We start from the raw sequence: 26558 nt of genomic DNA on the forward strand, positions 1-26558 counted from the left end.
TTTTAATGGTTTAAATTAAGGTTCCTACTTAATCGTTCAAACATGATGGATTTAATTATAGCTTGATAATACTTAAATACATTGGTATTTGTATAATCTCTCTGGAATCCCGGAGCTTACAGTTCGAAGCTGTCCAGTTCCTGTCTGGACAGTCCTACCCTCTGTGCATTGCAGAATGTCTCTCGAGTGGCTCCTCCCTCAGTGTTCCAGGGAAATATGTGTCCTGTCACTGTGGCAAGAGGCCAGAGCCTAAAGGATGAAAGGGCGAAGGTTTGCCACGGGGTGGGCAGACAGGCTCCAAAGGCAGATGGGTGGAGCCTCAAAGGCTCAGGTCTAAATCCCCACCTGGCTAGATCCAGATAGAAGACTGTTGGCACACTACCTAAGAACCACAAGGTATGCCTTAGAAACTGTTACCGTTTCTGGTTGCCTTCCTCCTACACCTTCCTCCTACAGCTACCCTCTGCTTTTGTCTTCTAATTGTTTTTACTTCTTTCTTTAAGAATTGCCTCTTTGGTTTCTGTTGTACTTTGTTTCTTCTACTGTCTTCTCCCTCTCTCACCCTCTGACACACCACCCAGTATCTCTAACTGCTTCCTCATACTTAGCCTTGAATGTGTCCATTTAAAGACTGACATTTTACCTAATTGTGTTCAGTTTCGTCGGAAAGTTTTTCTGGAGTTCACTGTGGTTCCTTACCTAATACATAGAAGTTTGTATGTAGTATATATAATTTTTCTTTACAAATTAGCATCTTTCACTTTAAGACCTCAAATTATCCTTATCTAGCTTTTTTTGAATTCAAATCTATTAGTTAGTATATAAATCTCTTCAACTTTGAAAGAACCAGGTCAGTGAAAATCTAACTTACGCCCCCATAAGTATCTTTCAATCACATGTTTCTCAAGTAATGTGCCTGTGAATAATGACTAAATTTTTTGATTGTTCGTATTGTTACATTAACTTGGTATACAATTGTACTTACAATGACTGCAGCTTTGAATACAGAAACAAATATCTTTCTGGCTGTACAGATTAATTCAAGTTCTGGTATTGTCTGAGAGGCATGTTATAAAAATAAATCACTCCTCCATGCCGTAGGGCACCTTTACGCTTCGTGGCCATGTGTACCTGGATATAGGTGCCCTTCAAAAGTAGGAGAATTGACCTGTATAAAACTAAAGTTTAAAAGTTACATGTTAAATTTCACTCCATGCACTTACTCATCCAAACAACATAGTGGCAGATGACAGACTATTGAAAATATAAAACTTGGGGGACAACGGGGAGAGATTTATATATGTAGTTCTTCTAGTCCTTAAAAAAATCAAGCAAGAGTTTCTTTTGTGAATTGAGAGAGGGAGAGAGAGAGAAAGAAACATGGCCCTTCTGGGAGCATACAGCCTTTTGAGGAGTTTACTATCCCATTTTCTTTAAAATATTTTTGTGCATACATTTGGCCATTGTAATTTGTAGAGGCTTATTTTGAAATTTTTAGTTTCTTCTCAGTCTTTGGTGAAAAAGATACTTATGTTTCTATATCTTATTACATCTTCGTGGTTCTGAAGCAGAACATCCTTTTTATAACCCATTTTGTTTATGTTGCATCTAAATAATTTCAAAAGAATTTGAAAAGTTATAAAAAATTTAATGCTAAAAAATCAAGAGTCTATGTGGATCCTGAGAAACTTAACAGAAGACCATGGGGAGGGGAAGGGGGGAAAAAGAGAGGGAGGGAGGCAAACCATAAGAGACTCTTAAAAACTGAGAATAAACTGAGGGTTGATAGGTGGGAGGGAGGGGAAAGTGGGTGATGGGTATTGAGGAAGGCACCTGTTGGGATGAACACTGGGTGTTGTATGGAAACCAGCTTGACAATAAATTTCATATCAAAAAAATAAAAAATCAAGAGTCTCCTTTGTGAGTTGAACTTTCCATCCATACAGTTCACAGTTTAGTGTAACCGGATGGCTTGTTACTCACATAATAAACCACATAGCTGATTACAGGTTGTAGATAAGCATAAGAGACTTTGCTCAGTACTAATGACCAGCAAGAAAACAGAAGTCTTTAATCTTGGTAGGTTTCCCTCACTCCGAAGAAAACCGCAGGCTGAATGTTCCTGGAAAAGCAGACACAGAGGTGAGGCCCAAGTGAATATGTATTTTCTGAAAAATCAGGGGAGTTCTTACTTTAAAATGTCACATAAATGTAATTGTAGACTATAACTATAACATGTTTTTAGCTGTCTTTTTAATGCCCCAATTTCTAAGAAATCCTTCACTTAAATTGGCAATCAAGGCAAGATAATTTTCCTAAATCTTAAATTGAAAATTGAATTTTCTGTTTATTCACTGTTAATTTTTACATACGTTAATTTGAATAAGTCAATTCATTTTCCTTTCTCTAGGCATTATGAAAAACCTGCATTTCAGAGCCATAACAATGCTAATAGGTCTTTATTTTACTGGAACAATGACAAACCCATCAAGGAAAAGCAGTATTTCATTCAATTCTGAGTGCCAACGGAAGGGATATATTCTGACAAATTGTTCTTTTACTGGAGTGCATGATACACCTGTGGACAGACCACAGACAGCAGCCACAGTGGATACAAGTGCCCATTTCTTTAGGGCTCTCTTACAGTCCCCCATGAAAAAAGGAGACTGCAATATAAAACATCTGGACCTCAGTAACAATCTCTTTTCAAAAATAACCTTAAGCCCCCTTGCACACTTCCATGCTTTGGAAATACTAAACCTCAGCAACAGTTCCCTCTGCTCCGTCTGGTTGGATCTACCCAGTCCTAAGTCACCACGGCAGAAACGCCGCAGACGCAGCTTGAGACATGGGCCTGCATTTCTACAGCTGTTAATTTTTCGAAGAAACAAACTCCGTGACATTCCCAAGGGTAAGTACAATTTTAAAAGATGGACTAGCCCAAGAAACAATGAGTATGTGGAGAGTTCATGTTTTACGCCCATTGGAATTCCATGGTGGTTTTCAGATTTGAGGAAATAGCTGAAAGTAAACCAATTTTATCAGAACAAATAAATGAGTTCCTTAGTGGGATTTCAAGTTATAATATGTGGAATTCATAGTCAATGCAATTTAATCTCCCATTATTATAACTTACAGTAATGTGATGTAGATTTGTCGAGAGATACTAGGAACTATTTAAGTGCTAAATAATCAGGTTTTTAAATTACTTTATCATATACATGTTACTTAATATAGAAAAGCACTAAGGAATAACTAGTTCATATACTTTCAATATTTAGCACAATTCAAATTAAGTATGTTACCATATTTATAATTTTTCTTTTCTTAGAATACATTTTCTGCTTGTCTAGTTGCCCTCCAAATGTAGACTAGAAATATGCTAATGTTATATAATCAATATGTAAACTTTCTGATTCAGATCAAAATCAGAATTCTTCATCCTGGTTTCTAACAGGATACTCCACATATCCTGCTGTTATAATAAATTTTCATCCATTCTGACATTCAGTAGTCTACACGTTGGAGCTCTTTAAGGAATCACCAATGTTTTAATAGGAAAATGTGTCAGATTCATAATCCCTAGCTTCCTTTGCCATTTTTTATATTCAAGAGTGCTAAAACAATTTCCTTTCCTTGTTTGTTTTTAGGCTTGGTCACTGTTTGCTAAGTACTTACTTTATATGAGACACTATACTAAAAAAGAAAGTGTAAGGATATTGTCATTTTTTCCTCCATCCCAAATTGTGCATATTTAATTTTTCTTATTTTCAGTTCTTTCATATTTTTATTGATTTGCTCTTTCTCCAGCTTCTGATCTGTTTTAAGCATCATTTTGAAAATAATAGCCTGGCAAGTGAAGGAATGATTATCCCAGGCACCATATCAACAGAATTGTGTAAGAAGGGGGAGGAGTCTCCTTTCCCTAAGCTTTTCCATAAAAGCAATTTGCAGGATTTTCAGTGTGAAGTATAAACTAATTGCACCTTATTTTATAATTTTTTTGTATTAGTATTTTTAAAAAACCTATTATTTGTAGAGCATTAGGAATTAAAAATTTTTAAAACTGAAGACCCTCGTGTAACACAGTTGATCCTTGAACAATGCAGTTTGAAGTATGCAGGCCCACCTATACATGGATTTTTTAAATATATAAATACAGTAGAGTACTGTATATCTTTTCTTTTTTATGGCTTTCTTAATAACGTTTTCTTTTCTCAATATTACTTTATTGTAGGAATATAGTATATAATACATATAACATACAAAATATTATTTGACTTTTAAAAAAATTTTTTTTTAATGTTTTCTTTATTTTTGAGACCGAGAGAGAGAGTGTGAGTGGGGAGGGGCAGAGAGAGAGGGAAACACAGAATCCGAAGCAGGCTCCAGGCTCTGAGCTGTCAGCACAGAGCCCGACGTGGGGCTTGAACCCACGAACTGTGAGATCATGACCTGAGCTGAAGTCTGATGCTTAACCGATGAGCCACCCAGGCACCCCTATTTGACTTTCTTTTATGGGTAAGGCTTCCAGTCAATGACAGGCTTTTAGTAGTTTGGGGGGAGTCAAAGTTATATATAAACTTTTTACTGTGCTGGGGGTCAACACCCCTAAATCCTGTATAGTTCAAGGGCCAACTGTATATATTAAGGTTTTTCTTTATGTGTATGTAGATATTTTGCTTTCAAAGTTGGATCATACTTTGCATAATATTTAATAATTCATATTTTCATATCACAGTATATTTTGAACATCTTTATATAATTAAGGAATCTCAAAAATAATATTTTAAATAACTGAATAGCTTTTATATGTACATATGTTATAATTGGATTGATCAAACAATATTTAGACTATTTCCATTTTGCTTGCTATAACTCTTTGATGATCATCATTATAGCTACACATATCCATATGATATAGCATATTTTTTAACTAGTATGGTATATGTGAATTTCAACCCCACAAATTCAATTGTACTAACCTTCTATTGTCTATAAGTCAGCATAATTTCTGATTCTGAGCCCCCATTCAGTTGAGGGTGGGATATAGAGATACTTGCACTTGACATCAGTCTTTCATGGGCTTTCCTCTGCCTTTCTCCAAATTTGTACCACAGCTCTATCCAGAATCTTCTACTCAGACAAGGCATCAAAGTATCTGTGTGTGTGTTTGTGCATATGTGTGTGTGTGTACATGAGTGTGTATGTGTGTGTGTGTTTGTGTGTATCCCTTACTCCTGTCAGGCAGAGAACATTACTTTAAAATTTTTCAGTTTGGAGAAGATTCTTCCCACTTTTTATTTTTTTTAAACCCTCTGTCTAGGGGCACCTGGGTGGCTCAGTCGGTTGAACGTCCAATTCTTGATTTCAGTTCAGGTCATGACCTCACAGTTTGTGAGTTCAAGCCCTGCATCAGGCTCTGCACTGACAGCATGGAGCCTGCTTGGGATTCTCTGTCCCTCTCTCTGCCCCTCCCCCACTCTCACTCTCTCTCAAAATAAATAAATAAATAGACTTAAAAAAACACACACACTCAACAACCTCTATCTAGATCTAGAAATTCTTTTCCTCTGAAGGTTTAGGCCTTTAGAAAACAAAAACCAGAAAGACTTGTAGACTCCTCTGCTTTCTGCCCCCCACTGTGACTCCTTGGGGTCAGAACCTACCTTCTGCTTGAATGAGGAGAAATGGAAAGAGAGAAATAGAGATGAAAGATTAATATCTCAAAATATTACCCCACCACTGAACATATCTCCTTAAGGTGGACAAATTCCCCAGAGCTAATTAGAGGTTGGAGGGAATACAATTCCATTTAGGACCTAACACCCCTGTAAGATGCACATACAGCCCCATCTTCGTTTTCCAAGTTCAATTTCTGCCTCCCAAAATACCAGGAAAAATATTAAACTTGCAAAGGAGGGAAAAATGTGAAATGAGCAAATCCTGTATCTGAGTTTCTATTAGAAGTCTAGTAAATGCAACCATAGAGAGATTAATGAAACCAATAGATGATGGAAGAACAATGTAAGCCCTGAATCTAATTGGATATAATTCAGAGTTCTTTTATCCATAGCATTGTGTGATTTGAATTATTTTCCCATAATCATCATACATTTCAGTTGAGTCCCCTGTAACATCCTTTTGCTGTTCTTGGATTCTGTAACTGTGGTTTACTGACTCTGATTTTGAAATCCTATCTTGGGGAGAAAAAGCTGGTAAATGAGAGGTGCTTCCTAGAGTACCATTCGATTTCTGACCTCCCCTTTTTTTTTATTCCTTTGTTTAACCCTGTTTAAAGGTAACATTTGGGGGTGCCTGGCTGACTCAGTAGAGCATGCTGCTCTTGATCCTGGGGTTGTAAGTTTGAGCCCTACGTTAAAAAAAAAAACAAACTTTTTTTAAAGGTAACATCTGGATAATGTAATTTACTCATAGAATTGTTGTGAGGATTATTAAAGGAAAAAATGTATTTCCAGAACCTAACTTAACATGGTATTTGGCATAATAAATGGTAGCTATTAAAGTGTGTGAAAAGTACTTTGTATACTTGTAAAGTGCTTTGCAAATATTAGTTATTTTTACTCTCTTGGCACAAGTTGAGAATAGCAGTCTATTTAGAAACAAATTGTAATTATAAATTCCATTTTGTCTAAATCTCAAGCTATCTTTTGAAATGTTAAATAACTATTGTAGTAGATGGAACCCCTACCCCACTATAATTCACAAGCAGAGAATCATTTGTGTTTAACTATTTATATAAGTGCTTGCACTCATCTAAAATAATAATAAATTAGAGGTTCTCAGAAAGTAGCAATCAAGCAACTGGCCTGTAACACATGCGTACTTTTATAAATCATGCCTCACGACTTAAAATGGTGACAGTTTATAGAACCAATGAAAAGTTGCTTTCAGGAAAGCCCAGCTTTGGACACTAACCCAGTGTCAACTGATCGCCTATCTTCAGAATCACATGTGACGTCACCCACAAGCTTCATGTTGGGAAAAACACCCAGAGGAGGTGCCAGCCGATGCAATTTACAAAACAGTAGCTAGCCGTGACTTTAACCTTACTAATGATGCCACCTTCCTCCTATATTTTTGGAATACAGCATTAATAACAGAAAAATCAGTTTTAAAACATTTACAACAGTGGAATCAATCTCCAGTTATACTATCCCACCTTCATCACGTGACTGGAGTGCCTGGAAATGTCTAAGGGCCAACATCTTACTGGAATTCCAATTAGGTTGACAGACCAGATTTGACAGCCTGACATTAACACACTAAAAATTTGTTTGGTAAAAACAAAAGTATGTTGTATTCTTTTAAATTTTTTTAAATCTTTGTTTAGTTTTGAGAGACAGAGAGAGCCTGACTGGGAGAAGGGCAGAGAGAGAGGAAGACACAGAATCCGAAGCAGGCTCCAGACTCTGAGCTGTCAGCACAGATCCTGACAAGGGGCTCGAACTCATGAATCATGAGATCGTAACCTGAGCTGAAGTCAGATGCTTAACCTACTGAGCCACCCAAGCAACCCTAGTACTCTTTTAATTTTTAGGGAATTGAATATTGCCTGCTGATTGTTATTGGATTATGGAAATACCAACAAGCTGTATTCTCAAAACCAAGTCGGGTTCTAAAATAACAAAATGAAATGTATCTCATTAAGCTAAGAGGGCAAGGTCTTTGGCTCATGTATATAAAATAGACCACATCGAGGGCTGACCTTATAAATCAATACCTGTCTAGGACCATTCCAGACTCTTCCAATTCTTAATACTCTTTGAACTCAAAGCAATAACCCCTGACTATCATTGTTTCACATTATCAAGTTATCACTCTTAGGAGAACATTTAAGAAGTTGATAGTCCAAAGGAATGTTTCTAAGGCAATTTAATGTCTGGGCATACCTTCTGTGGCCTTGCTTCTAACAGACACTGAAATAATTTCTTGGAAATAATAAAACACCTCTGGCTTCTTAAATGCAAAGGCTAATCAGATTCCTGGCTCCCATGGCTTATGTGATCATCAGAAAGCAGTTCAATAAATAATTCCATCCCCACAAAAGTGCCTCCATATTTTCTTCCCAATGTTTGACTCTAGCCTCCTGAAACATGGAATCGACCCTCTGATGTCCAAGCCCCAGCCATGAATGTACTTCTCAGCCTCTTTCATTCACCTGAGCATCCCCTCAACATTGATTCACATGCTAAATTTTTAAAAGAACATATTTTCCCCCATCAAGAAACACAGACAAGTATCTTATTTTTTTTAATATAATTTATTGTCAAATTGGCTTACATACAACACCTAGTGCTCATCCCAACAAATGCCCTCCTCAATGCCCATCACCTACTTTCCCCTCTTCCCCACCCCCCATCAACCCTCAGTTTGCTCTCTTGGTTTGCCTCCCTCTCTGTTTGTAGCTATTTTTCCCCCTTCCCTTCCCCCATGGTCTTTTGTCAAGTTTCTCAAGATCCACATATGAGTGAAAGCATATGATATCTATCTTTTGCTGACTGACTTATTTCACTCAGCATAATACCCTCCAGTTCCATCCATGTTGCTGCAAATGGCATTGATTTCATTCTTTCTCATTGCCAAGTAGTATTTCATTGTATATATAAGCCACACCTTTATCCATTCATCAGTTGATGGACATTTTAGGCTCTTTCCATAATTTCACAGCCAACTATCTTGGAGTTTACTCAAATTTCCCAACTCTGTCTTGGGAGACCCTAAACAAACAAAGTCATTTATAGGACCCACACTAGTTCTTTCCATAAAATTAAACCTTAATTCTCTAAAATTGGAAGTAGGTGGAAATCCTTCACGTAGGAGGCGTAACTGAACTCAACAGTCTTAATTCCCATCTACAGAAGTTCTCCTTCCTCTTGGGGATCTTAGCTTGATATTATGAAGGGAATCAAATAAGGGGGTATCCTCGTAACTCTCTGTCTTCAAAATCCCCACCCCCCCTTATGCTTAGGATGTTCTGGTCCCACCCTTCTTATTTACTCTTATACTCTTCTATGCTTCTATACTTCTTGTATTAACATAAGTATTAGACTTCTGTTAATTGACCTTAAACAAGTGACTTAACCTATCTGCCCGGTTCTTATTTTTAACAGAAGATAATGGCATATACAGGGAGGATGCGAGGGTTAGAGATGGTGTTTGTAAATACTTGATCACACAGAGTGATGGTGTATGTAAAACATTTCTCAGTCCCTGGGACACAATAGGTGCTCAAAAATGGCAGTACCCCTCTAGTGCCTTTTGATCACCTTGAGGCTCTAATTCTGTTTCCCATCCCAGTCTTTGCTATGATGGTCACTTCTGTGATTTGAGGCACAATGGGTAACTGAAGGTGATTTCCCTTCTCTTTCTGCAAAAGTTCAGAGTTTATATGAAGTTCAGAGCACTCATCAACAATCTTGTCCCCACTGCTCAGGCTTCTGTAAGTCTAGGCATTGTTGGAGCCTCCTGCTTCTCCGTGTTCTGAGCACTCTTTTGATCCATCCTCTGACTTTCTGAACCACCCTGATCTGCGAGACCATCACCACTATCAAGATAAGGAATTATCCATCGCACCCAAAAGTTTCCTCGTGTCTCTTCGTAATCTATCTTTCCTACCCATCCTCTCTCCTCTGCCCAAGTAGCCACTGATCCCCTTTCTCACACTATAGATTTGTTTACATTTTCTAGAATTTTATATTAATGCAATCCTATGACATGTACTTTTATTTTGGGTATAGCTTCTTGCATTCAGCATAATTATTTTGAGATTCATCCATGGTGTTGTATGTATTAAAAGTTCATTCCTTTTCAGTGACAGAATTCCATTGTGTGGATATGCGTTTACCAGTCAGTGGACACTTAGGCTATCTTTGTTAGCTATTATAAATAAAGATGCTAGCTAAAGGATTGGAGAAAGATAAAGTATTAGATAAACACTAGTCAAAAGAAAAGTAGAGGAGGTACATTAATTTTAGACAAAGGAGACTTGAGCATAAGGAAAATTATCAGAGATCAAGCACTACATAAAGGGGATAAAGGGGCCAATTCTTGAAGAAGACATAATAACTTTAAACATGAATGCACCTAACAGAGAATCAAATATGTGAGGAAAAAACTGACAACCTAAAAGAAAAATAGACAAATCTGCTGTAGCTGGAGACTTCCAACACTCGCCTGTCAATTGATAGATTAAGCAGGCAAGTAATCAATAAGGATGCAGTTGACTTGAATATCACCACCAATCAACTTGATCTAATTGACATGTATACAATACTCCCTCCAACAACAGTAGAATACACATTTTTTTCAAGCTTCTACGAAACATTTACCAAGACAGACCATATTCTGGTCCATAAAACCCATCGTAACAAACTTGAATAAACAGAAATCATGCTTCCTAAACTCACATATTTCACATATAAGTGAAATCATATGGTATTTGTCTTTCTCTGACTTATTTTGCTTAGCATAATACACTCTAGTTCCATCCATGTCATTGAAAATGGCAAGATTTCATTCTTTTTGATGTCTGAATAATAGTCCATTGTGTGTGTGTGTGTGTGTGTGTGTGTGTATAGTGTTACTCTATATAGAGTGTGTTTGTGTATGTGTATACTTTGCAAAGTATACTCTCAGATTACAATGGAATTAAACTGGAAATCAGTAACAGAAAGTTGCAAAACCCTCAAATCTCTGGAAACTAAACAACACATTTCTAGATAAGACATGTATCACAGAAGAAGTCTCAAGAAGGATTTGAAAATATTTTAAGCTAAGTGAAATGAAAATGCACTTATTAAAATATGTGGGATGTGGCAAAAGCAGTGGCTAGAGGGAAATTTATAGCATTAAAACCACCCATTGGAAGAAAAGTCTAAAATCAATAATGTAACTTTCCACCTAGGGAAATTAAAGAAATGAGATCAATGTAAACCTAAAGCAAGCAGAAGAAAAGAAATAATAGAAATTGCAGCAGAAATCAATGAAATTTAAAACAGTTAAAATCCACAAAACCAAAATGTGTTTCTTTGAAAAGATAAATAAAATTGATAATCCTCTAGCCAAGCTACCAAGAAAAAAAATAAGACACAAATGGCCAGTCTCAGAGATAAAAGAGGGATTATCCCTACTGTTTCTATTGACGTTAAAAGAATAATGAAACAAAGTCTTGTGACCAATATATGCTTTCATTTCTCTTGGGAAAATAACCTAGGCATAGAATGGCTGAGTTGTATGTTAAGTAGATGTTTAACTTTTGAAGAAATTGCCAGTGTTGTGTGAAGTCACAATGTCATTTTAAATTCCCACTAGCATTATGTAAGAATTTCAGTTGTCTTACATCCTTACCCACACCAAGTATGGTCAATCTTTTTAATTTCAGCCATACTAATTGATGTATAGTGGTGTATCATTGTGGTTTTAATTTGGATTTCCCTAATGACCAATGGCATTAGATATCCTTCTGTATGCTTATCATCTGTAGATCTTTGATGATGTCTAGAAATCTTTGGCCAATATCTAAATTTTTTATAACTATTAAGCTTTCAGTGTTCTTTATATATACTGGATATAAGACTTTTCACAGATACATGATTTGCAAATATTTTCTCCCAGTCTGTGGCTTGAGTATTTATTATTTTAACAATGTCTTTCAAAGAGCAGAATTTTTAATTTGGGGGAAGCACAGTTCATCTGTTAGCATATAAATTGTGTTTTGGTATCATATTTAAGATATCTTTGCCTAATCCAAAGTCACAAAGATATTTCCCCTATATTTTCTTCTAGAAGTTTTATAACTTTACTTTTTTACATTTTAAGTTTATGATCTATTTACATGTAGGTTTAAATATAGGTTTCACAGCTAGGTTTATGATAGTTTTAAAATAGTCTGGGTTAATTTTTGTACATAGTATGAATAGCATATAGAAGTTTTAAGGATATGCAATTATTCCAGCGCCATTTGCAGGAAAGACTATTTTTTCCATCCTTTAACATGTATCCTATTCGTGTTTTCATAGTTAAAGTGGGTTTCTTGTAGGAATTATACAGTTGACCCTTGAATTTTTATCCAAACGGAGTATCTCCGCCTTTTAATTGGTGTTTTTAGACTATTATTTATATCTATCATATTGATATTTTTTTCCATTTGTTCCTTCTATTCTTAGTTCCCCCTTTTCCCTTTGCCTATTTTGCATTAATGGTGTATTTTTGAAATTAATCCTCTTTATCTCCTTTCTAACCATAATTCTTTGCTGTTGCTGTGCTGTTTTAGGGGTTGCTTTGGGGGTTTTGATATACATCCTAACATCACAGTCTGTTTTTTATGTGGTATTATACCACTTGCCTATAACACAAGAAACTTACAACAGTATTCTTCCATTTAATTTCCCCTGATCTTTGTGCTAGTATTGCCATTCATTTTGCCACTACATGTTATACTACTTTTTCTTTAAACATGGGCCTGCCCGTGTCTTTTTTTTTTTTTTCTTATGAAGTGTCCATGGTTAAACAGTAATGGTTACGAGATCTGAGTTTCAATCCGAGCTCCACAGCTCCACCTACTATGACATTGGGCAAGTTCCTAACTTCACTGCGCCTAGGTTTTGTCATTTACAAGCCGGTAACAGCTCCCAGGGCTTTATGAGGCTCAAAAGGACATGTTTGTGACATGCTTAGGGCATAAAGAGAGTGTACAATTACATAGGAGTTTTACAATGATGTCTTCCCTCCACTGAACTCCTAGGGTACACGTTCAATTCAGTTAAGCAGTGAGTTACTATAGGGAACTATGGGCTCACATCCATATATAGGCCAGGTAAGTGTCAAGACAATGTTAAGGAAACTATAGTTGCTTTCATATTGGTGTCTTACGCTGCATTTTTTTTTCTCGCAGACCCATATGTTTGTAAATGAAAATGTGTAGGAATATTCTTCACTCCACGAAGAAACATATTTTTTTCCAGGGGTTATATTCAAAATACTTAACAACTGGACTGTAGCCTGGGCTTTCCAGTTGCATGCCTCCTGGCCATCGTGATGGAGCAGAGTCCTGCTTTGGTGGGGGGTGGACATTGCAGGGGAGGGGACTCACTGAGGTGCCTAGGGTCATGTGGCATCACAGGAGAGCTCCGCAATCATTATTTACAAACCAATATGGAAGCACTTCTTACTAGCATCTGCCAGCTGAATATCAGCCTTGGTTCTCTCCCATTTGTTTTTTTTTTTTAAACAGGCAGCTTCTTGGCCTATCCTTTGTTTTCCCGGTTTTAATAGAGGCGTGAGTACAAAGAAATCATCTTCTGTAAGTGTCTGCCCCATCTAAAGCAGGCAGCCCTCATTTGGCTCTCACCAAACACTGTCTTGTGCCGGTTGGAACTTCAGCTTTTTCAAGAGAAGCTAGAAATGCAAATTTTTGTATTGCATCTTTATTGTTAGTTCAATAATTTTTAAATCTCTGAGAAGGTCAAACACCGTAACCTCTGGCTTATTGAATACATATTATATTCCAGGCATGGCAGGAGTTCACAAAGATGTGAATTCTGCCCTGAAGGGACTGGTCACCTAATGGAGAGGCTGACAGACAAATAACAGTTAGTTTTATAGTAGGGTGGTGAGGATGTAGCTGCCTGTATAACTGGTAACTTTTTCTTGTATGTCTTATCACTCAGTCAGACACAAGGGCTCTATGCTCTATTTGTCCTCAGCACTATGTGCCTTGCTCTTAATGTTTTGATTGAGCTGTCCTCCTGATCTCTTATTTCACCTGTACGGCTGATGTGAACATACGATAACATGGGTGGACAGCTATTTGAAGTAGATCATCCTCTCTCTGCATGGTCAGTCTGATTACGAGGTCCTTGCAGACAGTACAGAGGAACAAACCCTTCTGGAATCGAACCAACCTGCTCTTTTAGGTAGTAGTTGGTTAAAGACTCAAAGTACATGTGAGAACAGAGTGGAAGGAAACGTAAAAATGCAGGGCTGCCTTATGAGACTCAGACGAGTAATCAAATTTGGAAGTCTGCGAGGACAGGCACCTCCTTCTCTGCCTTTATTTTCTGGGCCAAATGGGCCTCCTGGTTACTCTCTGGAGTCAAGTGAAATACAAAGACAGAGACCAAAACCCAGTTAGATTATTTTGTCAGAAAACAAAATCTAGCTACAACTTACTACCTATGAAACATACATGAATGCCTAGTAATGTTCATAGTATCAACAATACCTCTGGAGTGTTCCTAGTACTGATCGTTTGGTTCATCTCCTTCCCAGGCTTTTTCTCTGCTTGCTCAGAACATATGTATCTGGTTTGCATGTGGCTTTTTCCCCAAGAACGTTGGAATCCTACTCTCTGCTGTTCTGCAACTTGACCTTTCCCCTCCCTCTCCCTCGGTCCCCCCCTTCTCTTTCAGACGGAACAGTATGTTGGGGTACAGCTGTACCGTGCTTTGTCCAGCCACCTCTCCACTGAGAACCACGTAGAGCAACTCCACTTTTTCACCATGATAAACAATGCGACAGTAAATATCACCCATTTATATTTTAATTTGCTTTTTATTTTTAACAGGACTGTGGAAACTGAAGTCATTACAGAGTTTGGACCTGTCGTTCAATGGGATATCACAGATAGGTTTGTCTGACTTTCATAACTGCCTACGGCTGGAGAACCTCAACTTAAAGAGCAACAAAATATTCAGAATTCATCCAGGAGCCTTCAAGGACCTCAAGAAGTTACAGGTTATAAACTGACTTTTAGAGTATTTCCATTATGTAGCCATATGGGCAATTACATTAGAAGAATATTTCTATTGAAATATTCCCTGTGCCCAGGAGTACTGGCTGTTAGTCAAAAAGGATAAGTCTATTTAAGCATCCGACTTTGGCTCAGATCATGATCTCATGGTTTGTGGGTTCGAGCCTCACGTTGGGCTCTGAGCTGACAGCTCGGAGCCTGGAGCCTGTTTCGGATTCTGCATCTCCCTCTCTCTGTTCCTCCTCTGCTCTCACTCTGTCTCTCTCTCTCTCAAAAATAAATAAAGATTAAAAAAATAATTTAAAAATTTTTTTTAAAAATCAAATGCCTCAGTCATGGACATGAGTGTTATTCAAACATATTACCCAGCACCAATATTTGGCACATTATTTTTCTAAATCAAACTAAACCCAGCTCCAACTTACCACTTACCAGCTGGCAAGAAATTAAATCGGAGTTATAATCGAGGCCCCCTCCCTGAGCTGCAAGGTGGGTCAAAGGTCACTGGGGTCTTGTGCAATCTGGAACACTTGGGGAGGTTCCCCTGAGCCACGCTGGTCAATGCTGAGATGTCAGCAACCCAGGATGACATGGGGCCCTGAAGGCCTGTGACACTGTTGCCTCCAAACCCAAACTGGGCACTAAATATAAAAATGATAGTAACAACAGCTCATGCTTGTACATTACCACATGCCACATACTGTTCTGAACGTCAGACCCATCCATCCTGGGGTCTCTACGTCACATTTTGGAGCCAGGACACCTGTCTCTCAGGCACTTTGCAATGAATCTCACTGAAGAACTGACAGCTGGGAGGGGGAAGCATCCCAAAGCCCTGCTCTGGGCCCGGCAGCTTCCGTCCCTTCCCCAAGCACTGTCCTCTACCTCCCTCTTCTCTGGGGGATATTGTAAAATCCTCCCACAGTACTCCCTTTAGAGAGGCCGAGGGGCCTCCGGTGTGACATCTAGCGATGTCTCAGGAAGAGACTTAGTGCCCCGTATCCTCTGTCACACACCCTCACTCTTCATGTAGGCCAGCATTGTTCGAGAGAAACCATTGTGAGCCAGGTATGCAGTTTTAGAGGCTCTAGTCACTAGATTCAGAAAGTAAAAATAAGTAGGTGAATTTCGTTTAGTAATACATATTTTTATTATTTAAAAAAATTTTTTTTAATGTTTATTTCTTTTTGAGAGAGAGAGCGTGAGTGGGGGAGGGGCAGAGAGAGGGAGACACAAAATCCAAAATGGGCTCCAGGCTCTGAGCTGTCAGCACAGCGTCCGACGCGGGGCTCAAACCCACGAACCGCGAGATCATGACCTGAGCCGAAGCCGGACGCTCAACTGACTGAGCCAACCAGGTGCCCCTGGTAAAATATTTTTTAACCTGGTATACCCAAATATTTTTTACAAATATAAAGTTATGTAGGGGCGCCTGGGTGGCGCAGTCGGTTAAGCGTCCGACTTCAGCCAGGTCACGATCTTGCGGTCCGTGGGTTCGAGCCCCGCGTCGGGCTCTGGGCTGATGGCTCAGAGCCTGGAGCCTGTTTCCGATTCTGTGTCTCCCTCTCTCTCTGCCCCTCCCCCGTTCATGCTCTGTCTCTCTCTGTCCCAAAAATAAATAAACGTTGAACAAATATAAAGTTATGTAATCAATATAAAAATTATTAATGAGCTATTTCACATTGTTAAACCCTGGTGTATATTATTCACACCCATATCCCAAATTTAACTAGTCACAGGTCAGTGCTCTAAAGCCACATGGGTGGTTAGTGGCCATCAGATTAGACAGCAGCACCATAGCTGATTTTTCCCAATTTTATGAGAAGTGTTATTCAAGTATTGCTGCAAGACAAATTTCCAACTGCCCCCATTCAACCAGGGTCCCCCAAGTCCCTCCGCTATTGAAGGGAGACCAGTAAAGTGGTGGTGAGGTGAGTGGACCCTGGGGTCAGCTGCCTGAGTTGAAACCGAAGCTCTGCCACTTTGCAGCCCCACAATCTTGGGCAAGTGACCCAATGTCTCTGTGCCTCAGTTTTCTCATTTGAAAAAACAGAGATGACTTCATTCCTTCCTCATAGAATGTTGTGAGAATTAAATGTTTGAATACACATAAAGTGCTTTGAACAGTATTTGGAACATAGCAAGCTCTTTTTTTTAATGTTTATTTATTTATTTTGAGAGAGAGAGAGGGAAAACCCCAAGCAGGCTCTGCACTAACAGTGCAGAGCCTGACGCGGGGCTTGATCTCACGAACCACGAGATAGCGACCTGAGCCGAAATCAAGAGTCAGATGCTTGGCCGACTGAGCCATCCAGGCGCCCCAAGCTCTTTATAAACGTAGGCTACATATAGAAATTCTAAAGTGGCCACGGTATCCCACTAGTTTAACATACAAATCTGCTTGTGCCACTTCTTGTTAGAACCCCTCCTAAGCTTTCGCAACAAGAGCTTGGCCCCCGCCTGCCTCTCCAGCCTCATTGCAAACCACTCTCCCCTTGCTCACTGCACTCCTTCTATCTTCACACTAAGGCCTCCCCACTTGCTGATCCCTTGTCTGGAAGAGCTAACTCTTATGAATCCCTCCAATGTCACTTCCTCAAGGAAGCCTTCCCGGGGCTTTGTCTGGAAGAGCTAACTCTTATGAATCCCTCCAATGTCACTTCCTCAAGGAAGCCTTCCCGGGGCCTCCAGATTGAATTAGTTGCCCGTTTATATACACTTATAATATGCTATGCTTTTTCCTTATTGCATTCATCACAACAGAAATCATCATTTAGTTTTCGGGATGGTTAGTTGTTAATGCCTACATCCCCATAATCCTTACGCTCCTTGAGGACATATGCCATAATCTATTTTGTTTTCTAGTGCTTTGCATATGTCTAATTCATAACACATATTTTAAAACACTTGTCGAGCAAAGGAATGAATAAGTAGATGATCATGAACAGGTGTATTAGTTACCTATTGCTATGTAACAATTACTACCAATTTAGCAGTCCCAAACCCCACATTATCTCATAACTTGCGGGGTCCGGAAGCCAGGCAGGGTCCCTCGTCCTTTGCTAAGGCTACTTCAAGAGGCTGCAGTCAAGGTGTTGGCCAGGGTTGGAAGCTCACCTGAAGGTCCAGCTGGAGATGAATTCACTTCCAAGCTCATGTGGTTGTTGACAAGACTCAGTTCCTGTGAGCTGTTGAACAATTCCTTACCGGCTGTCAGCCGAGGCCTCCCCTCAGTTCCGTGCCATGGGGGCCTCTCCATAGAGCAGTTCACAGCGTGGCAACTTGCTTTAGAGCCTGAAGGACAGAGCCTGCCAGCAAGAAAAACATTACAATCTAATATAATGTGATTATGGGAGTGACATCACATTGCTTTTGCCATATTCTGTTGCTTAGAACCAAGTTACAGGCCCTGCCCACGCTCTAGGGGAGGAGACCACTCAAGGGTGTGAATACCAGGAGGCAGGATCGCTGGGGACCATCTTTGCCACAGTATTGATCAGAGCAGATGAGAAAGTGCTCCCCAATTCACCACAAATAGGTTGCCAGATTGCCTGGGAACCTCGTTTAACACACTGGATACTGATTATAAGTGTATTTGTGTATGTAATTGCCCTATGTCTGTTTTTATCTCCTGTGCATTTTTGCTGTGCTTCATTAGTGTTCCGTAGCTCGCATGCAACAGATGCTACAAGCCAACTAAAAACCAGCCCCAGGAATGTTTTCAATCCTCTGTAATTCTTGCTTCACCTGACCTGCCCAGAATCATACAATTTCTCCTTCTCCATTATCCCTTCTCCATGTTTGGCAAGAACTCTAAAAACTGGTTTTGGAACTCGATGGATATATTTGGTACCAGAAAGCTGAATATTAAAATAGATGTTTTCTTCTTTTTCAGGAGATGTATTTAATACTTGCACTATGCTATGTGTTTTCCCGTGAGGGCATCTTTCCAGAAGCCAGATAGATTTTTCAAAGCATACAGTCATCATCGTGTTTAGATAGAATGAGATCTATGTAAACTGACATTTCAGATTAGCATTCTGTATCTTTCCCGTTCTTCCTAGATGCAGTGATTTGTGGAGCTATATTAGGTGCCTCCCAATCTTTCTGTAACGTACACCCCTTTCAGATGTTGGTAGATGGCTTCTTTCTTTAGCCAAATTGGACTGTTCTGCTTTCATCTTTTCTCAGAAATTACTCCTCCTGAATCATTTGATTCGTTTTCTGTCCTTGCTTCAGTTTTGTTTTCAGTCCCATGATTTGTAATATAATAAGATGCTAGGGTGACACAAATGTAGCTAATGCACTAAAAAGAAAGTGACCAGCTGAAAACCATCAGAGGATTTCACTCTGTTGCTGAGGAGGGGTACAGAAGAAAGCTATTGGTCCCAGGCCAGGCCGGGCCAAGCAAAGTGGTTTAATTTTCTCCCTATCCCCCTCCTGGTCTCCTACTTCCTATTTTTGGCAACCCTCCCTTGGGAGTCAAGACTGCTTGGTTACTCAACACTGGAAAGGTTGCCCTCACTACCTAAGTTCAGGGAGAATTCCGATTCTACCTGTAGTGGTCTTGGTCATGGTGCTCTTGTTTGAATCTGCTCTTCTTAGGAATTTATATAGCCCAAGATATCAATGCTGTTTTTTTTCCCCTGATGTTTAGAAAACAATTGACCTGGATAACATTCAGTCTCTCTGGCTTTCATCCATGGCCCACTTTCCTTTTTTTTTTTTTTTTCCTTCCAGCAAGGTTTGCATTTTCTCTTTTATGATTTTCTGTTCTAATGACTAGCTGCCCCTCCTCAAGCCCCACCTCTGCCTCCCGCTGCCTCCCCCCACCCACCCAGCCCTGCACTCCAGTGCAGTGGGAGATCAGGCTCTGAGAGAGTGTGTTCCAGAGTGGAAGGCGCACGGCTGTGGGGCTAGATCAGCTCTCAACTCTGCCATTTCATTCATTCATTCCTTTCTCCATTATTTACTGAGCACCTGCCATGTACCAGGCCCTAGTAGCAGGGGCTAGGTGGTAAGTACTGTGTGACCTAGCCCAGTTTCCTCCTCTGAGGAAGCTTTGGAGAAGATTGGAGATAATGCATGTGAAGTGCCTGATGGAAGGCCTGGTACACAGCAGCACTCGGTCAATAGTAGCTGGAGCTACACCCAACTGCTCTTCCTGCCATATCGTGTCATGGCCATATCCAACTTCAGCAGATCTGGCTCTGTGTTTCTAGAGCCACCGAATCCTTTTTGTTTTCCAGGTTCCCCTTCGTTTCATTTCTTTTTTTTTTTTTAATGTTTATTTATTTTGAGAGAGAACACGTGGGAGCAGGGGAGGGGCAGAGAGATTGGGAGAGAGGATCCCAAGCAGGCTCTGTGCTCACAGCGTAGAGCCCAACGTGGGGCTCCATCTCACAAACTGTGACATCACGGCCTGAGCCAAAATCAAGAGTCAGACGCTTAACCAACTGAGCCACCCCGGCGTCTCTCCCCTTCATTTCTGATCAAACTAGAAAAATTAGTCATCTTGTGTATACTAGGTATCCATGGATGCAGGGAAATGTACTACTACCCTTGAGATAATAGTTGATGCAAAAGATCTCTCTGCTACTTCTGGTCAACCACAGTTCTGTGTTCTATGCACTCATCATCCAGCATCTTCTGTCACTGTCAAGATCACAGTGCTTCTAGAAATTCTAGACCTGGTATCTAATTCTAGACCTTGATAACAACAGGAAGTCTAAGTTTTATCTAACAGTTCAAATCATAGGAGAGAAGAAAGGGAAAATGATTAGGCATCTAATATAGGTAAGCACAATACTTAAAGCTTTCACATTCATTTAATCCTTACAACAACCCTAGGGGGTAGGTTCCTAAAAAGTGAACAGTTTGCTGAGGCTGAAAGAGTTGCTAGGGGCAGAACAGAAATTTAAACCCAGTATTCTCTCTCACATCAGTGCAAAATTCATATTGCCTCCATACCAATGTAAGCAATATCTGTATTGTTTATTTTGTCTCCAAATGTCTTTTATTCACAGACTGTCCTAAATTTGTTCCTTCTCAAGCAGGTTGTAGACCTCAGCAACAATGTTCTCACCACCATCCTGCCAATGATGCTCATTGCCCTAGAATTTCCCCATCTGGAGGTGGACTTGGCTGATAATCGATGGCAGTGTGACCATAGTGTGGCAGCCTTCCAAAATTTCATTTCTGAATCCTGGAGGAAAACATGGAATATAATTTGCAGCCAGTCTGTAGGTAAGTCAGTGGTACCTCTTTTTCCTAGAACGTTCCAGCCAAAATGAAAAAAAAAAAAAAAAAAAAAAAGACCCATGAAAAATTTAGTCTTGTTTGAAATAGTGACAGTCTCCCTAAAGCAAAAATGTTGATTATGGCATTAAGTCAGCCACACACTGTGTCACAGAATCATCACTGCTACCTAACTATTTCTCTCACTTCATGAATAATTTTCTTCACAGGGTCAAAGAAACCTAGTTTAAATAGCTCAGAAACAATTAGATTTGGTCAAAAACAGAAATTTCACCAGAAGAGAAAGCCCCAAAATGTCGCATTTTTACCCCAATTCTTAACAAATATTTGATCAAAGAACGAACTTTTAAAATGTGAAACATGAAAATTAAAAATAGACCTACCCTATGACCCAGCAATAGCACTGCTAGGAATTTATCCAAGGGATACAGGAGTACTGATGCATAGGGCCACTTGTACCCCAATGTTCATAGCAGCACTCTCAACAATAGCCAAATTATGGAAAGAGCCTAAATGACCATCAACTGATGAATGGATAAAGAAATTGTGGTTTATATACACAATGGAATATTACGTAGCAATGAGAAAAAATTAAATATGGCCTTTTGTAGCAACGTGGATGGAACTGGAGAGTGTGATGCTAAGTGAAATAAGCCATACAGAGAAAGACAGATACCATATGGTTTCACTCTTATGTGGATCCTGAGAAACTGAACAGGAACCCATGGGGGAGGGGAAGGAAAAAAAAAAAAAGAGGTTAGAATGGGAGAGAGCCAAAGCATAAGAGACTGTTAAAAACTGAGAACAAACTGAGGGTTGATGGGGGGTGGGAGGGAGGAGAGGGTGGGTGATGGGTATTGAGGAGAGCACCTTTTGGGATGAGCACTGGGTGTTGTATGGAAACCAATTTGTCAATAAATTTCATAAAAAAATAAATAAATAAAATGTGAAACATGATTATTTAAAGTGCTTGCCCCTGAAAATAACACTGTATGTTAACTATACCGGAATTAAAATAAAATAAAATAATTCCTAACCCTCTGAAAAGATATTCCTATAGATAAACAAAACATACATATTTCAAAAGTATACTTTGATTTGTTCCCTGACACTTTCCCCAAATGCTAGACCACATTACTAGAGTTGAGCATTCTGAAAACCTTTTTTTGCCATTAACTATCTTGGCTAAAAATCCCAAACCCCTCCCTCCTGGTTGTGGGGTGGGAAGTGTTTTTCAGTGAGCCCTGGGCTCTGTTCTGTTCACGGCTGCACCAAAGGACAAGCAAGGCCATGCTTACCAGGTTTAGAAGAAATCCACGAAGACCACAAGGAAGTCTTAACGTTAGCCGTGGGAAAGATAATGGTGCACGTGGGCAGAGCCAGGGCGGGCCTTGCAGGGCCCTGATGGAACGTTCTCGGAAATGTGCAGCAGGGGAGGATGCGGAGGAAGGAGGAGCGACGTAGCTGTCCCCTCCAGTCTGGGCAAGTTCTTTCCTCCCCTGGACAGCAGTCGGGCAAGAAGCCTAAGAAACACCCAGCCTCCTGGGCCTACGAGTAGCAGACCTAAGCCAGACAGCCATGTGCACAAGCGCAGGGAGCCACAGACATCCTATTGGCATTAGACAATCGCCCGATCCATCAGTAAGGCTGCTTATACGCTTCAGATGTAGTTAGATAGGGCCCTGAGGGGGACTCACGCAAGCTTCTGAAGCCACCAGAGCCCTCCTTCAGTGTCCACTCACTGTGCGTTTCCCCCACCCCACTTGCAGGGAACGAGGAGGCCTACCGGTGGACTCCCCAAAGAATTTCCAGGGAGACCCGCCTTCCTCTCGTTACTATGAATCATATGAAAAGCCTCATAGCAGGCAGAGCCGAGCGGCCCCAGGAGGGACCATCCGAGCACTTTTCCACCCCGGGGAGCAAGGACCCTGCCGGTACCCACCCCAGTGAGAAGCGGAGCCGGCTGCCGAGATGGGTCAGGAGCCCCGTAAAGGAGGAGGCTTCCCAGGACCTCACCCTGGCGGTGTGCCTGGCGGTGTTCATCACGTTCTTCGTGGCTTTCTGTCTGGGGGCTTTTGCCAGGCCTTTCCTGGACAGACTGTGGCAACAGAGGTGCGGACACAAAAGGCCCAGTTCGGATAACGCGTACTCCAACGAGGGCTTCTGTATGGACATCGAAGCTGCAGGCAACACCCAGGGCCTGAGGACAGACCTGCCCCTCGGTGAGCAGCAGGCCCCGGCAGGCCCCGATGCTGCTGCCCTCCCCGACAGAATTCTTTCTGGCAGCCGGCAGAGCAGGGGCCCGTGCGGGGACCACAGTGGCCCTGGGAGTGGAAAGGATGACGTACTTCTGAGTGACAGCGAGGCCCGCTCCACTCTCCGAGGACAGACAAACGCCGATCATAAGGAACCAACTCCTGCAGGACAGGATCACATCTACCAGAAAGATGTTTTTGGAGAAATAAATTATGCGACGGTGGCCCAGGAAGATTCTCTCAGCGAGCACTCAGTGGGCGTCCCTGCGGCAGCTGGCAGATTGCTAACTGTCTCTGGATCAATTCATAGTGATTCGGATGAATTCAACGCACCACTCTCACAAGGAATGACAGCTTCTCTCTCTAAAATGCAAGCATGTACGAAAGCACAGAGGACTGCAGAGAACGAGAAAAGAGGGGACACCGAATGGTTACCTTCAGAGTTTTCGGAGGAAACGCAAGTGAGCATTTACACGAATCTGCTGAACACACAGCAGCAGAGGCTCACGAGGGCCAGTGCTGAGGAGGGGCTTCCCGCCTGCTCCAGCGAGGTCACACTCAGTGACCCAGGAGAGATGAACCCATCCCCACCAGTCCTTCCTCCGGGATGGGGCTGTGACCTGCGTGTCACGCCCGATAACACGGAACCAGAGCAGAAACATGCTCCTTTTGACCCTCAGTGCGAGCTGGACAGCAACTACGATTCTGATGAAGGGTCTTTATTTACCCTCAGTTCAAGTTCAGATGATGAAAGAAATGTGACCGAAGAAGAGGCACATGGCGAGGAGAGCCATAGGGCCAGCGGGCCCCCAGAGGACAGGGACTCAGGGGTGAGGAAGGACAATGTTACATCATTAGAGGATCCTGAGGCCTACAGCACTTTCCAGAAGATTCTGGGGAAATGTGAGAATCAGGAGGATCGTTTTGAAAAACCTCTCATTTTTGGTCCAGACTCTGGTTTATACGAGACTCATCTGGAAAGTGCCTCTAACCCTCATACAGTTGAGGATGCGTTGACCTTGCCTGGATCACCGGGCAATAGTCCCCTCAGGGATGTGATCGCAGGCAAGGTCACTTATGATTATGCCACAGCTCTCCAATCTGAGGCAGTAGAGTGGCAGTGCTCACTTAGAGACTTAGAGTTTTTCAGTGTAGATGTCTTACCACAAAGACCATCATGTTCTCCTGAAGCTCCCTCAGATTCTGATAAGAGTGACTGTCATGAAAGAGACTCAGATATTTACAAATACGAACCTTGCATTCAGGGGAGAAACACAGCTCAAAATGATACTCCTCTCAAGGTCACTACAGGTGAAAACTTAAGACCCTCACCACAAAATCCTGAAGGGGTCAACATGAATTCCCACCCGATAGACACTGATGCAAATGAGGAGTTGACATGTCCTCTTGAGGACTATGATTCCAGGAAGGTTATAAGCCAAACTCGATTGTTACAGTCCTGTGGTGACGAGCCAGCTCTTCAGTGTGAAAGAGAAGAGAGGGATTATACTGAAAACAGTTCCAGGAGCCAGGGGCCGTTGTTACAAGAGCCTCCAAATGAAACCAGTTCAGTAGGAGCACAGGAGCCCTTTGGTGATAGAGACTGGGATACATATTCACAGGAGAACGTGTCGCAGTCAGAAAAGGAGCACTGTAACGTCTCTACTCAAATGCAGACCCAGAACAACCTGTTGGGAGTTGGCTCTCTGTGTGAGGACCAGCTCTACTATGACAGCGACCAGGACATTTGAAAGTCAAACGGAACTCAAATAACATTTTAGTATAGACCGAAGCACCGGACAGAACGGCTGAACCCATTTTAACAAATTCTGCACAAAGGACATCATAGCTTTTGAGAGGTCGATCATGAAACTACAAAGTTGGGGGGGATTCAGAGTAACTCTAAATTGGTTTTTTTTTCCCCCATAAGTTATGTTAAAAGAGGGACCATTTTGTAGACCAAGCAGTAAATTAAAAATCAGTCTTCAAGAAGAGACGTGATATGTTTTGTACAAGGAAAAGATACTCTGCCATTATCTTCAACTATCTCTTCCTTAGTATGACTCTCCAATCTGGGCTGTCAGGAGCTGTGGTCTTCTGTTCATTCTCCACTTCTCTGGCATTTTCTCCTTTTCCTTTCTGACACTCCTTCCCCACCTCTTCTTGCCCTCTCAAAGAGCATTCCTCAAGGATCTCTTCCCAGTTTTTCTTACACAACACTCTCCTGGGACCCCGCTGTTTCACAACAGATCCATACAGATGGCGCCTGCATCTGTACGATGAGGCCCAGCCCCAAGCTTCAGACTCACATTCTCAACCCCAATGGCCCAAATCCACATAGATCATCCTGGGACCTAAAATTCATCATTTTCCTTCACAAACATGGTCTCCCACATTCTCTTTCTTGGTCAATAGCATCACGACATTCACCCAGTAAAGCCAGTTAAAATTTCTGACTTATCTCAGACTCTCTGTCTTTTATTTCCTAGATCTGAGTAGCCTCTAAGGTCTATGCAGTGGGAGTGTATGCAGCGTATGTCTATACAAGGAGACATTTAAGTGTGGCGTTTTAAGTCTGGATAGGGCGAGGCAGTTTATGTCAAACCAGTATTTGCATAGAAAGCACCCTGTTTTAACTTAGAGTGTTTATTTAGGGTGATTAGGATCGGAGGTGAGTGAGTTTGGGGAAAGGAACTAACCATCCCTTAATTCACCTGTTGGCATCACCACTAGTCTTATAGGATCTAGCTCCTCAGTGACTCTTAAGTTTGTAATCTCTACCCTCAAAATAAGGCACATCCCTATCTATCACCTAGATTATTTTAAGGCCTTTTTGTGACCATTGGTACTTCTCCATGTCCCCACTTACTCCCCCAAAAGTCTTATGTTCTCTTCATCTCTCCATTACTCAAAAATCTTTGATGAAGGCACCTAGCTGGCTCAGTCAGTACACCATGAGACTCTTGATCTCAGAGCTGTGAGTTCAAGCCCCACGTTAGGTGTAGAGATTACTAAAACAAAACAAAGAACTTCCCATGCTCCCTTCTGCCTATATAAATGCCAAATTCCATAGACACCTCCTAACTTTCCAACTTTATCTGGCGACATTATAACTTCATCCTGCATTCAGGTTTACATCATTTAGACCAATCATTTACTCATTTATCTTAGCAAACTTTTGAGGTCTTCATTGGTCCTGGATCAATTTTTCCCGTTGTTCACAATTGCTATTTTGAAATTTCCCTGTCCTTGAACTTTCACTGAGAAAATTT

At 40.9% G+C, this 26558-nt stretch overlaps 1 protein-coding gene across 1 annotated transcript; it reads left to right on the top strand.

The window, feature by feature from the left end:
• The first annotated feature begins 35 nt into the window (after positions 1-35).
• Positions 36-25278, top strand: LRRC66 (leucine rich repeat containing 66). The gene is made up of 6 exons (XM_043572680.1): positions 36-396; positions 2084-2142; positions 2411-2911; positions 14588-14757; positions 20830-21019; positions 22801-25278. The coding sequence occupies exons 3-6, from the start codon at positions 2416-2418 to the stop codon at positions 25035-25037; spliced, it is 3093 nt and encodes a 1030-aa protein (XP_043428615.1). The 5' UTR covers positions 36-396; positions 2084-2142; positions 2411-2415; the 3' UTR covers positions 25038-25278.
• The last annotated feature ends 1280 nt before the right edge of the window (positions 25279-26558 follow it).

This window comes from Prionailurus bengalensis, chromosome B1, assembly GCF_016509475.1.
Source record: "Prionailurus bengalensis isolate Pbe53 chromosome B1, Fcat_Pben_1.1_paternal_pri, whole genome shotgun sequence".
NCBI classification, from domain to species: Eukaryota; Metazoa; Chordata; class Mammalia; order Carnivora; family Felidae; genus Prionailurus; species Prionailurus bengalensis.